This window comes from Dryobates pubescens, chromosome 14 (genome assembly GCF_014839835.1).
Source record: "Dryobates pubescens isolate bDryPub1 chromosome 14, bDryPub1.pri, whole genome shotgun sequence".
Lineage (NCBI taxonomy): Eukaryota > Metazoa > Chordata > Aves > Piciformes > Picidae > Dryobates > Dryobates pubescens.
The window spans coordinates 1,623,547-1,636,857 of record NC_071625.1 but is presented as its reverse complement, the minus strand read 5'-3'; the positions used below and the strand labels follow the sequence as shown (position 1 = coordinate 1,636,857).

At 45.1% G+C, this 13,311-nt stretch overlaps 1 protein-coding gene across 1 annotated transcript; it reads left to right on the top strand.

The window, feature by feature from the left end:
• The first annotated feature begins 8,769 nt into the window (after positions 1–8,769).
• On the top strand, positions 8,770–11,680 carry DCSTAMP (dendrocyte expressed seven transmembrane protein). Its single transcript, XM_009898184.2, has 3 exons — positions 8,770–9,786; positions 10,232–10,552; positions 11,588–11,680. The coding sequence occupies exons 1-3, from the start codon at positions 8,770–8,772 to the stop codon at positions 11,678–11,680; spliced, it is 1,431 nt and encodes a 476-aa protein (XP_009896486.2).
• Positions 11,681–13,311: the final 1,631 nt, after the last annotated feature.

Here is a 13,311-nt window from a genome sequence, read left to right as displayed (position 1 = left end):
CCTAGCCTCCACCCAGGGGGAGGGGTCCTCAGGTCAAAATTTATTCCACAAGGCTATTTAAGAGGGGTTGCTCTCCTGCCTTGTGCTTTCCCTCTTTCTCCTGCCCTTGGCTCTCTGATACCCTGCTGCTGTGAGCTGTTAACCACCTGTTCAGGGAGCTGCATCCTGAGAGAATCCATCTTACACCCAGAGAATCCTTTGCCAGCTCTGTCTGGTTTTGTGTATATTTTTATTTTTGCCTTTTCCTTACCTTTGTAACCTTCCTTTTACTCAGATGCCTTTTATTTTTGTTAAACTTACCCTTTCACTTCCAATGCAAGACTCTTCTTTCATAGTTTCACCGTTCTCTTCTCCTGCCTTGTTTGCTTTCCCTACCCAGAAAAGGGGAGAGGGGAGGCAACCTAAATCTCTTCCACTGAGCTGTTGGGTTCTGGGAAAAGCTCAAACCACAACACCTTGGTACCTGAGAACAGGCTGGAACAACTAATCCTGGAAACCATCTGCAGTGAGTATTCAACATGGGTCTGCAAATGGTGTTGGGTGATGGGTTGGACTTGATGAAGGTCTCAAAGGTCTTTTCCAACCTGGTTAATTCTATTCTACAGTGAGGTGACAGGCTTGTGGGCTGAGGAGAGCAGTGAATACTGTTTACTTCAACTACATAAAGGCTCTCAACACAGCATCTTCACAGACAAGCTGAAAAAGTATGGGTTAGCTAAACAGACAGGGAGGTAGACTAAAAACTGGCTGAACTGCCAAGCTCAGGAGGTTTTGATCAGCAATACAAAGTCCAGCTGGACTAAACTAGCTAGTGGCCTGTCCCAGAGGTTGATGCTGCAACCAATACTGTATAGCATCTTTATTAATGACCTGGGAAGAGTGCATCCTCAGGAGGCTGTAGATGATACAACATTGAGAGGAGTGCCTGATACACCAGCTGGGTGTGCTGCCATTTGGGGTGGCTTCAGAGTCTGGAGAAATGAACCAATAGGACTAGGAACTGTCACAGAATCAATCACAGAATGTGGGAGATTGGAAGGGACCTCTGGAGGTCGTCTGCTCTAAACACTCCACCCCCACCTTCACTCAAACAGGGTCACCTGGGCCATGTCCAGATGGCTGAGAATCACCATTCTGTGACTTTGTAAACAGCTGCTGTATGCTGCTTTCCAGGCTGAGATGCTAGGCTCGGTGGAGGCTTGGTGTGACTTATGTTCTTCCTGGGATCACTTTACAGATTTTGCTCTATTTAGTGCTGTGAAGGATATGTTCTGCTAAAATACATTTCATTCATTTGTCCTGTAATGAGTGGAGACTTTCTTCAGTTATAGTAGCTAATTATACCCTGAGGTTTTGCATAATTTAGGCTCTGAACGTTGTGCTAAGTTCATCTTGTTGCCTGCCAGCTTTCTGAACTTGTTGTAGAGCTGCTTTTGAAACAGCAGGGGTATGGCTGCTCTCTGGAGGGCACACCTGGTCTTGTGGTGAGCCAGTGAGTCTTGCCACTTCTGTGCTACCAGTACCTGCTGGAGAAACAGCTATCTGGAAAATTACATGCAGGGATCTTTCAACCGAGGGCAAACAGACAATGTGCCTGCCAGCACTTCACAGCTGCTGATGGAACTGGACTCTACCAAAAGAGCAAGGAGAGAAGTAAGTCTGGTGTACAGCTCTAGATCTTTGAAATCAGAGTCTAAATGAGAGTCAAACTCCAATTTGTAATTCCTATGGTGCAGCAGCAGTGGCCCTAACTGCCTGTGATACTCCTGAGACAAGCAATGGATATAGTTTATTCCAAGAAATGCATCTGGATGTTTAAACATAAGCAGCACAATGTGAATGAAAGTTCTGAAAGTGGTTGTAAGAGAAATGGTGTGGCAGATGCTATGGGAGAGGTATCAGGTGCTTAGTAGAGAGTATGTAATGCTCCTCCTACTCTTCTTGTTGATGGCCTTGTAAAGCAGTGCATCAGCCTTTGATTTCCTTTAAAGTAAATCTGTATCAGGTGGTCCTGATGACAAATGATGAAAGGGCTGACTGACCCCATGGATTCATCCAATAACTGGCAGTATCTGTGGCATCCTTTTGAAGTGCAGAGTATGAGTGCCCAGAGCTACCTGCTTTCTCTGCCACAAGACACAAAGGTGCACACAGACTGCAGTGTCTGCAGAGGCCAATGGTTTCTGTAAAGTACAGCTTTTAAATGCCAAAGTTCAAATAAGATTCTCATGTCTTCTCCAGCAAGTTGGGAGACACAGGAGACTATGTGGCTCCTGAATGAAGCAGAAGTTTTAGAAGTCTCTGCTGTGTGTCATGTTCCCAAGGACTGCAATAATCTCTCCCACATTTTCAACCCTTTTCACATTTGTACACAAATCACACTTTTCACAGGTACTTTCACATCACCAGTACAAACTACTCTCTGCTCAGTACTATGAGCAAGAAGGAAATCCATTGTCACATCCAGCAAATGAACTTTCCATTTTTCTGCAGGAGAACTACTGTCTTGCTAAGATAAGAGCTCATATGTCTCCTTTGTCAAGCTACAATAGCTGCAGGGTGTTTAAGATGCTGACATCGGTCCCTAAGTTACTCTGCAGTTCTCTGTGTAGATAAACTCCTGGCAGAGAGACTGATTTCACTCAGTCTTTGGGATCTCAGAGCTACTAAATTAACAGTGATTTGTTTGTTTGTTTGTGTGTGTGTTACTGAAGTAGAATGTTTTGCTTTTGATAAACTTATCCAGAGTAAATGTAGACTGTGAACAGGAGGCATATTTGTGATACTGTGCCAGTAGAGATCTGAAGCAGGTGTAAATGGATTTGGTATCTCAGTCTTGACTGGTAAGGCATCTGGTGAAGAATGAAATCCCAGAACCATGTTCCCCTTTTACCCTGGGATTTCTTCACTAGACACAGCACTCTGCATGTGGTCTCTCCAGGGCTGAGTCAAGGGGTAGAATCACTTCCCCTCACTTGCAGGCAAGACTTGCTGCTAATAAACTCAGGATGCTGTTGGCATTCTTTGCCACGAGGGCACGTTGCTGGCTTGTGTTCAATTTCTTTTCCATAAAGAGATCCAGAGCTTTTTCAGCAAAGTTAATTCCCAGTCAGTCAGTTCCATCCTGTGCTGGTGCTTGGAGTTATTCCTCCTGAGGGGCAGGATTTTGCATTCCCCTCTGGTGAACTTCATGAGATTCTTGCCAATCCCTTTCTCCAGCCTGTTAAAATTCCTCTAGACAGCAGGTGTGTGCCAAACATGTTTATTAACCAAAGACCTGTTGTTGTGCATAATCTGAGTACTTTTGCTGGATATTTAAGGTGGGCACCATTCTACGGAATATACTCTGACAGATTAGCTACAGACATATTTACACTGATCTCAGAAGGACCATTTGTAGTGTAAAAATGATTTGATCTTCAGAGGGGTTTGGGCACTGAATTGCTGGGGAGCACCAAAATAGCTTCGATGTTCTAGACCTAAGGCATTATTCAACCTATAATTAAGTCCTGGAAATCTGGGCCCAGAATTCATTTGCTGATCTCCATTAGTCTGCCAGGAAAAAAAGAGGAAAAAAACCAGGTGGAAAATGGCAGTTGCAAATGATTCACTATTTTGGCCTTGCTCAGAAGTTACTTCCTCATTCATCTTTGTCAAAAGCAGAATAATTGCAAAAGTGTAGCCTGCCTGACTCATTGAGGGAGGGTATGGGATAAAAGTTACTCATGGGAAATTTTTGACTGGTGCCCATCTTGGTTCCTCCCCATCATGGGATAAAGAGCACTGTGAGGATCCTTCATGTACCTGAAAGGAGAGCCTGTAAGTAATGCTTTAGGGTTAATGTCAAAGGGCTGTGCATAGTCATCATGGACTGTTAGCTGTTCTAAGGTAAAAGGACTTGCTTTAAGTTAGTTTTGTCACCTAAATGATTGGAGGGTCTCTACCTAAAGTTCACAAAACAATTTGGTCCTGAGCTCCTTCAAAACTATGTATAGTGATATGATGTGTAGGTGAAGGGACTTTGTAAGCTCTTGTGTTCCCTTCTGTCCCTTGTACTGGAACTTTCTGTGCTTTGTAGCCTTGTTGCTGTCAATAGGCAGTAGATCCACAGCTATATCCCTCCCTTGATGTACAGGCAGGATGGAGGCACAGCCTGGGAATCCCAAGCCTGCGCATTAAGGGAGGGATATAGCTGTGGATCTACTGTGTTGTGGCTTCCAAACATAGCACAGCCCATAGAGGTGTAAGTGAGATAATTTGATTTCTTGTTCCATGCTCCTTTTAGAGCTGTCCACTTTCTACAGCTGCCCAAGGCTTGTTTGTGTTCTGCTCCGGGTGCCCAGCTGTGCTTGCAATGGAGAAACATAGGGAGAGGTTCATCTCACCTGCTTTTGGATAGCTCTGTCTGGGTAATCCAAACCCTTTCCATAGCTGAGAAAGAGAAAAAACTCCTGTGGGAGGTAATCCATGTCATGCAAGGGTGGACTTTTGAAACAGGTCTGAAGTACTGCTCTGGGTAACTGCCCTTTTCTCCTCATTGACATAAAGACAGCTCAGATGTGGACAACACAGAATCCCAGACTGGTTTGGGTTAGACCTCAAATGGTCATCTAGTGCAACACCCAACGCCGGAGACATCTGCTATTAGATGACATTTAGCCAATGTATGGCATCCTAAAGACTTGAGAATATCTTGCAGTGTTTAGAATTGTCCTGGGCCGTAAGGCTGAGGGGAAAAAAGACATCTTGACCAGTTGCTGGCTTTGGTTTTGTATGCATATAAATTGTTTTATTTGCATTCCTGTGCTGCTTAGCATCTCAGATTCCTGTATGCTTATATTTGATTTGGTATTCCAGTCCCTGCCCGTGTTTGTTGTGTTTAGTGCTATTTGCTCTCCTTCTTCCTGCAATTAAAAGCAAAAGATGTGAATATGAGTAAGGGCAGGGGTCTCAGTGAAGCCCTGAGAATAGTTACAGTAACACTGCTGGATTTTTGATTGGACTAGCAATGCAGGGCTGCTGATCGCCTCTAAGCAAGCAGTAAACTGTATAGAGAAGGTTTCAGGAACACTCTCTGCAGATACAGGGTTTCAGACTATCACAGTTGGACAAGATGATCCTTGCAGGTCCCTTCCAACTGAACTATTCTCTTCTGTTCTCTTCTACCTAACTGTAGTGATCCTGCTCTGGCAGGGGGTGATCTTTTGAGGTCGCTTCCAACCTCTAACATTCTGTGATTATCAGACACAGAGTGAGTAAAGGACAAGGGCAGGGCAAATTAGGTAGAGAAGATGACCACAGCTTCTTGGACAATGAATATGGAGGAACCTCCACAGCAAGCAGGGTGAAAATGATGCACAGTGTGGACATGTACTACACAAAAATGACAAAGCTCTAGCAGGGCTCATGGCTGGGACTCTTGCTGCAATGTACTTATCCTCTGCTTGCTTAAAAACTGTAGCCAGCACCTGAAATATCTCAAGCAGGATGTTAAGACCTCATTTAAATGTTCCTCTTGTACTTTTAAAATGAAACTAGAAAAATGGTTCTAGTTAGTTATACTGCATTAGTTCCAGTGCATCACAAGCCTTGAGAAGCACAGTGCAAGCTCCTTGCTGCAGAATTTGTCTTATGAATACTCCTGCCAGCAACCCATTTGCTTGATGGGTATTACACTTCCAGATCTGACTAAGGATTTCCTAGAGAAGGAAACAAAGGCATAGAGAGGTTCCCCTTGGTCACTACAGAAAAGCCAGGCTCAAAGACAAGGCTAGAGCACAAGAGTTTCCAGCTCCCCTCCGTGGCATGCATCCCCTGAAACTATTGGCACTTAACATCAAGAAGCTGCTTTCCAAGAATAATTCTTTCCTTACAGTAAATAACGGTAGCAATCCCCACATTAGTTCAGGTTACAAGCCATGCTTCATACTCCTCCTGAAATGAAGGGTTTGTTCTTGTTAGTCTTCTGCTGGAATTGCTGTCTGCACCTAACAACTTCAGGAGAGCTTTTATGATATATGTATTTGAGAGGAATCATTTCAGGAAGCTCTCAAGGTTTACTGTTTCTTTAAACACTGATTTAGCCTCTTTAGCTGAGCCACAGGTTTATTTCAACCTCTGAGCTAGAGTGCTGTTCTCCCTTCCCCAGGATTCTCAACTGGTTACATGCCTGCTGACACAGAAACTTTCAGCCTCCACATTTATTTATTTTAGTTATCATTTTCATCCTTGATTCTTCTGTGCTACGTAGCTACATCTGGTACTGATGTCTTGTGGGGGGAAATGGGGACCTCAGACAAGCCACAGAACCTGTCTGTGGCACTGGCAGTGGCTAAGTTCAGAGATGGGCTCTACAGGAGTAGGAACTCTCTCTCTTCCCAACATTCAGTTATCATGCAGGCTCCAAAGCTCAGTGGCTCCTTATGATGCCTTTCCTCCCTTAAGACTGTGGGTGCATGCAGGTCAGGGACAAACCTGCTGTGCATGTGCTGAGGGGTGCAGTGGTTTTATGTAACAGCAAAGGAGCCTTTGTGGTTATTTTCAATTCGGTCCACATTTTCCATGTCTGCAGCCCCCTGGGCCAGAAGTAAGGCTTCTCTGTTCATGCTAAGGCTTTGTTCTTGACTCTCCAGTTCTCAGCCGTAGTCATGCCAAACTCCCAGTCACATATTGCCTATAAACATTAATAGGAGTATACCAGAGCCATCCATCCAAGCACAAAAAGCCATGCAGGAACATTTGCAGGGCTGTGAAATCTCTGCTGCTTTCTCATACAGAAACTTCTGCATAATAAATGGTGGAGGGTTTGCATTTGGTATTGTAATGTCTTCTTAAAGGAAGACCAGAACTCCAGTTTTTCTCAGCTCCACAAAGATGTGGCAGCACATAAAGCTTAAGCATCCCATCTAGGAAGTTCAGGATTTGCTGGCAAGGTTTGCTGGCTGTTAGGCCTGGAGCTGCTGTACTCCAGGATTATCAACATCTCCTTTTATGTCTGTTTCCTAAAAATGCCTCATAATTTCTAGTTCAGTGGGAAGAGGGCAAAGCAGACCATGCACCTAAGCAAGGGACAGCTCTGCTCACAGCACAGCTGGAGTCCAGAGGTTTGTGTGTTACCTTTCTTCCCCATTTCCTTTGCACCACTTGCCCCAAACAGAGCAACTTGTACATACTTCGAGGGCATTAATTTACTGACTAGCTGTTATTCTCCATTTAGAGATGAGTTCTCTGAGGTCCTGGAGGGAAGCACTTTCCTCATCCTTCCCAAGCAGATAGACAGTGCCAGGAATAGAGCCCACCTTGGAGCTATTGCCCACCATTAACCCCTGCCAAAGCAGTTAAGCACCAAAACCATTCAGCATCCTTCAGGATATTCCTCAGCACTATGAAGAATCAGGCCCAAGTAAGGCCAAGGGAAAGCAGCATGCTGAGCCCAGCAGACCAAGAAGGTTTCAGCAGGAGTCAAATGCCTGTTCTGCTCACCCTCAGCTCCTGTTGCATGCAAAGCCAAGAGCAACACAACTGATAACTAATTACAACAAGAGGAAGGGGAAATTGGTGCAGTGAATGCTAGCAGAAGTCATAAAGCCAAATGCCAGTAAAACACTGTATGGGTACAAAACAATAGCCTAGTTCCTGGCTACCTGCTGTGCTCCAGCTAAACCAAAGCCATAGCAATATCTCCAGAAAGTATTTGCAGCGACAAGTATTCCCTCTTAGAAGATAAAATTGCAATAGTTTATTCTATTTAATTAGTATCTCATTTCTGCCCTGATGCAGCTTTTGCAGTCTGCTCTGTACTTGGCTTCTCTGCAAGCTTTCTCTTATTCCTTGGCATGCACTTCTCCCTGGCACACCACCACTCTTTGGGCCCCTAACTGATTTCTAGATCCATCTGGATCTTGCTTTCTGTCATGCTTTCCTGTTTCAGGCACCTGTAAATATTACACTGAAAAAAAGAGGAGGAAAGATGTGAGCACTGGGCTGTCTCCCATCAAACTGAACTTCATCTCACATAATTACTCTCTAATTTACATTGCAGGCATGCTGATAGGCAGTAGAGATGGTGACAAGTGCAAGCAATTGGGGTTAAAAGTGTATACGGAGAAATTTGTAGCTGTACTATCCCAGGAGAGACCCAAAGAAGAAGTGGTACCTGAGACACATTTTCTTCCCTCTGTACTGGCTTATGTCCAGCCGAAAACAGAGAGCTTCCTTCCCCATCCCTGGGCAGCGTGCACATTCTGCTCCACCTGTTCCTCCTTCCCTGGCAGCTGCTCTGGCTGCTCCCTGCAGGTCAAGCTGCACTTCTCTCCGTTGGTTACCGATGGGAAGTTCCTGTCCTCTCCTCTTTCCCTTCCCAGTGTCCTTGTAAGGTAAAGCACCGAGTGCTAAGGCAGGCTCCTGTCCCTCTCACACATACACACAGAGAGATGTATGTGTGAGCCACTGTTTCTATACAGCACATGAGAAGGAAGAGGGTACAAGAAGTAAAAGGACAAAAATATCTTGAAGAGAGGATGGAATACCTTTCAGAGCCAACTTGCCCCTGTTTATATGTGTGATACTGGGGACAAAGATTTGAGTCTCACACAGGGTGGTTCAGCCCCCGCATGAGTCAGCCCTGCAGTTTCTGCAGTAGGAAGAAGCATTGAGCAGCCACTTGAAAGCACACCACTGTCAGCAGTGTGACCCTATCACTAACAGACCCTTTTGGTTCTCTTGCCTTTCAGTTTGAGCCATTGCAGTGCCAGCAAGGATCAGAAGAAAATGGGAAGATTTGTCGCCATAGCCCAGGAAGCCTGGGGAGTTTTTATATCCCAAAGGAAGCCTGGCTGGAAGTATCTGATGCAGCTTTTTGCAGTCTGCTCTGTAGTTGGCTTCTTTGCAAGCTTTCTCTTATTCCTTGGCATGCACTTCTCCCTGGCACACCCCTCTCTGGGGCCCTTACTGGTTTCTGGATTGATCTGGCTCTTGCTTTCTGTGGCGCTCTCCTGTTTCAGGCCCCTGCGCTGCTTCAGTGCCCTGTTCCTTCTGTCCTGTGGCCTGCGAAGCGGCAGGAATGCTCTCCTTACTGCTGGCACAGGTGTGGTGGTGGCTGGCAACATCCAAAACATCTTTCACAACCTAAAGATTCTGGCAGACAGCATCACCTGTCATTTAGAGTACGAGCAATTCAACTTGATAAAGTATTATGTAAAGGCAGTAAAATGGATTTACGAGGCAGCCAAGCTTCCCTCTGAGCTCTCTGGGCTCCTCGGGGATGAGTTCACACCATCATACTCCATTGAGGATGATGCATTAAAGCAAGAGCTAAACAGCACTAAACAAGAAATCCAGAGAGTTGTTAACCAGGTGTCTTTTATGCTGACTCTACTGCCCTGGGTGGGCCAGAAAATACTGCCTATGGTTGGGATTTTCCTAGCTTCTTTTGGGACTGGCCTCTTTATCAAAAAGTTTGTGGGCCCTTGCAGTGACAGATTTATGAACACTTATATCACAAAACAGTTCATTGCATTTGATGAGCACCAAAAGCAACAGCAAAGACCCTGTCTCCTGCCACTTAACAGAAAGGAAAGAAAAAAATATGTGGCAGTCCCATCTCTCCGTCTCACAGAGAAGGACAGGAAAAACATGCAGTACTTTTTTCTCCCTGTGATTGTTAATCTTTGCATCTGGCTTCTGTTTGCTGCAGTAGATCATTTGTTTTATTGGTTAATTACTTCTGTGAATAAACATCTCCAAGAAGTTCCAGATCTAGAGATTCAATTTGTCTTATTTCAGCAAGTAAGTACTTATCAGTACTGCACACTTCCCAGTTTAGTATTGAAAAGCCTTCCTTCATCTCCAGCAGCTGCAGAAGCAAACTCGCAGCCTTTGGTTCTTTAATGGTATTACCATTTGTGCCAAAAAGGGGAGTTGCTTTTACATATATGTATCATAGATTGGGTTATCAGGAGGAAGCTCTTCACTATGAGGGTGTTGAAAGGCTGGAACAGGTTGCTCAGGGAGGTGGTTCAGGCTTCATTCAAGGTGAGGGTCAACAGGGCTCTGGGCAACCTGCTCTAGTTGGGGATGTCCCTGTTGACTGCAGGGGGTTGGACTGGATGAGCTTTGGAGGTCCCTCCCAGCCTGGACCTTTCTATGGTTTCTGGTCCTTTTCTGGAAGAAATATTAAGAAAGGTAGGAATCAGTGCTCTAATCAGCTCTTTCCCCTCCTTTTCCTGTGCAGAAGAATCGGAATGGATTTCTCTTTGGCATGGAAGACCATATTGTAAAGACTGATCCTTTCAAGATCTCTGTGTTTAAGCACAACTGCATCCCTCAGCCATTGCTCACTGCTTCCACAACGTGGATCCAGCTCGGAGTAATCATCTTCTTCTTAATCATTTTTGGGTTGTTCTCTGGCCTCCTGACCCAGCTCAAGATACTCATATCAGCTTCATTTTATCCTGACTCCGAGATGAAACGGATACATCACCTGCATGCAAAATTACTGAGGAAAAGAGCAAAGCTACCGGAGAAGCCTGGCAGCAAAGCGTTTGCTAGAACGGTAAGCCACCAGCTCTGGGGGAAAGAAGTATCTCCCTCTGTCAGTGGTAGCCAGAGCCAGGAAATACTTAAAACGTTTGCTAACTTCAGCTTAAACAACTGTGCTGGCACAAAGATGCTCCTTAAATCTCTACAGAAAAGAGATGAACCTATGAAAAGCACCTCAATACCTCTGGGTCTCTTTAGCTTGAAGAGGAGGCTGAGGAATGACCTCATTCATGTTAATAAATATGTGGAGGGTGAGTGTCAGAAGGAGCTGGAGCAGAGGAGGTCCCACATATGAACAGAAGAGAAACTTTTTTGCTATGTGGGTGACAGAGCCCTAAAGCAGGCTGCCCAGAGAGGTTGCAGAGTCTCCTCCTCTGGAGACATTCAAACCCACCCTGGATGTGTTCCTGGGAGACCTACTCTAGGTGACCCTTGCTCTGGCAGGGGGGTTAGACTGGATGAGCTTTCAAGATCCCTTCCAACCCCTCACATTCTGTGTGATTCTGTGTGAATACAAAGAGTATTCCTGCAATCTAGACAGCAAATATTAGGCATTTGTGAGCAGCCTCTTAATGTTGAGGAAGATGTTCAGCTGTTGCTTAGCAAAATGGATGTTTCTGCTTGAAAACACAGTGGGAATGCAATTGCAAAACCCATTAGGAAACAGAATGCTTTGCTTGCTGAAACATTCAGCCTGTATGTATCTGTATTTATACACTGATGGCAATAACAAACACACCTGCATATATCCATGAGAAATAGCTGCAGACACAGCAAGTCTGGTTCGTGTTTGCTTGGTTCGTGTTTGGTTGGTTAGTTGGTTGGTTTTAGTAGCCTTCAGTGCTGTCTGTACTACTTGTTTAAGGAAAGATTGGATGTGGCACTTAGTGCCATGGTCTGATCGATGTTAGGTCATAGGCTGGACTTGATCTCAGAGGTCTGTTCCAGCCTCACTAATTCTGTGATGCTGTGATACAGGATGTTAGTGTCTGGATGATCTCTAGCTCAGTAATGCTATCATCGTAGCATCATATTTCTGTCTTTTCAGGTCCATTTTTGGTTTCCAATACTCAAGGCAAGAAAGGCAGTGGGGAAGAAAGAGTGTGGCAATGGACAACATGCTGTGAAAGAGACCAAGTGAACCTTTGGATAAGGCTGTGCTGCTTCAGCTCGAAAGAGAGCTGTGTTTTGCAGCCCTTATTTTTGCTCTGGAAAATCAATTTTAAAATGCAACAAACAGGATCAAAAGTTAATTATCAGCATTTTGGGAATATGTGGAAAAGGAGTCACGGGTGAGAGCAAGCTTTCCACCAGAGAGCTCGTATTTATCTTTCAGCTTGAGGTCTGGTGCTTCAGAAGTCCATGGAGGCTCTGTCCTGTGTGAAAGCAACCAAACAGCTTGGAGCTTTTAGGACTACAGCTAAAACTTATTTGGCTTCTGGGCTGGCCAAGCACCTACTTGAGGGCTTATTTCTAGACCTTTGTACCTATTTCTCTGCCCTCAGCTGTCCCAAATCCTTTGGTCTGCTTTTTCCCACCTTTCCCCCCCTCCTCCCCCCCATCTCTTTCCCCCCCATCTCTTTTTCCACCTCTGTAATTCAAATTCTTTCTTCTCTTGGAATGCTTTCTTCTGCTCCCATAGATCATTCTTCCCCATACATGAAAGCATTGCTTGTTTTTTTCCTTTTTTTGTTGAGTACAGTTGACATTAAAGACTTTGTTTATTAATTTATTAGCTTAATGGACATCTTTTGGTAGCTGTAACTTTACTGAGCGTTATCTCTAATTGCCCTTCTCATGTTTGTCAGAAATGCTCTTAGTACTCAAAACAAGAGTCTGAAGAGAAATCTGGATTTGGATTTTGACTTCTTCCTCTGTTTACTTCCCCCTGCAGAGCTCAGCTTCCTCTTTTCCAGTGTCCTTCACTGGTGCAGAAGCTGTTTCAATTGGATCGAGTCTGGTTTGTAAAATTAATGAAAGTTTGACCTGATTGTCTCGTGAAGCTAATTCAGAGAGACATGCTGGTGTTCCCCAGCCTCCTGAAGCACAATACAAACCAGCATGTTTCTTTTCAGCACCGCTGTCTGTGGAGCTCTCCAAACCTGCAGCACTTTGTGTGGGCAGCTGGGTGTGCAGAGTCAGAGCCTGCTGGATTTGCAGCTGCCTTTCACCCTGAGCCCTGCTCTGTCAACGCTGGCTGTTTTCATCACAGTTTACAGAGGCCAGAGATGTTTGCCGTTAAGGAAGAAGGGCAAAGCTTTCCCTCTAGTTCTGTGGAAAATAAGGGCCAAAGGATCACTCTCTGGTGCTGCCGAAATAAAGGCTGAAACTGAGCTGTTCTTCTCAACTTTATGGTCACCAAGTACGTGAACACGCTTCAGGGGTGCAGCTGTGCCTGAAGCAGCTTCCTTCTCCCTTCACTCCTGATGCAGAATACCAGCCCTGCCCTCCAGTGGCCCGGTAAGGCTACACGCTCCAGTACAGCTGCTCTCTGCACACAGCCCCTGGCACTTCAGGCTGCAGAGTGAAGCACTGCAGGTGTAAGTGCTTGCACCACAGCTCTGCCCTCTTCAAAGGGTGGGAAAGTACAGTCAGCAGACAACCAAGGAGCAAACACATACTGGCTATGAATTTCCTGTGTGAGGATTTTCCTGGCAAATGATGGGGATGAAAGTAATATTATGCCAGGATCAGAGCTCACCAATTCCCTCTCTGCTCCTGCACCTGGTACAGGTAGACACAGTACTAAAGATTCCAAGTTTCTGGCTGGTT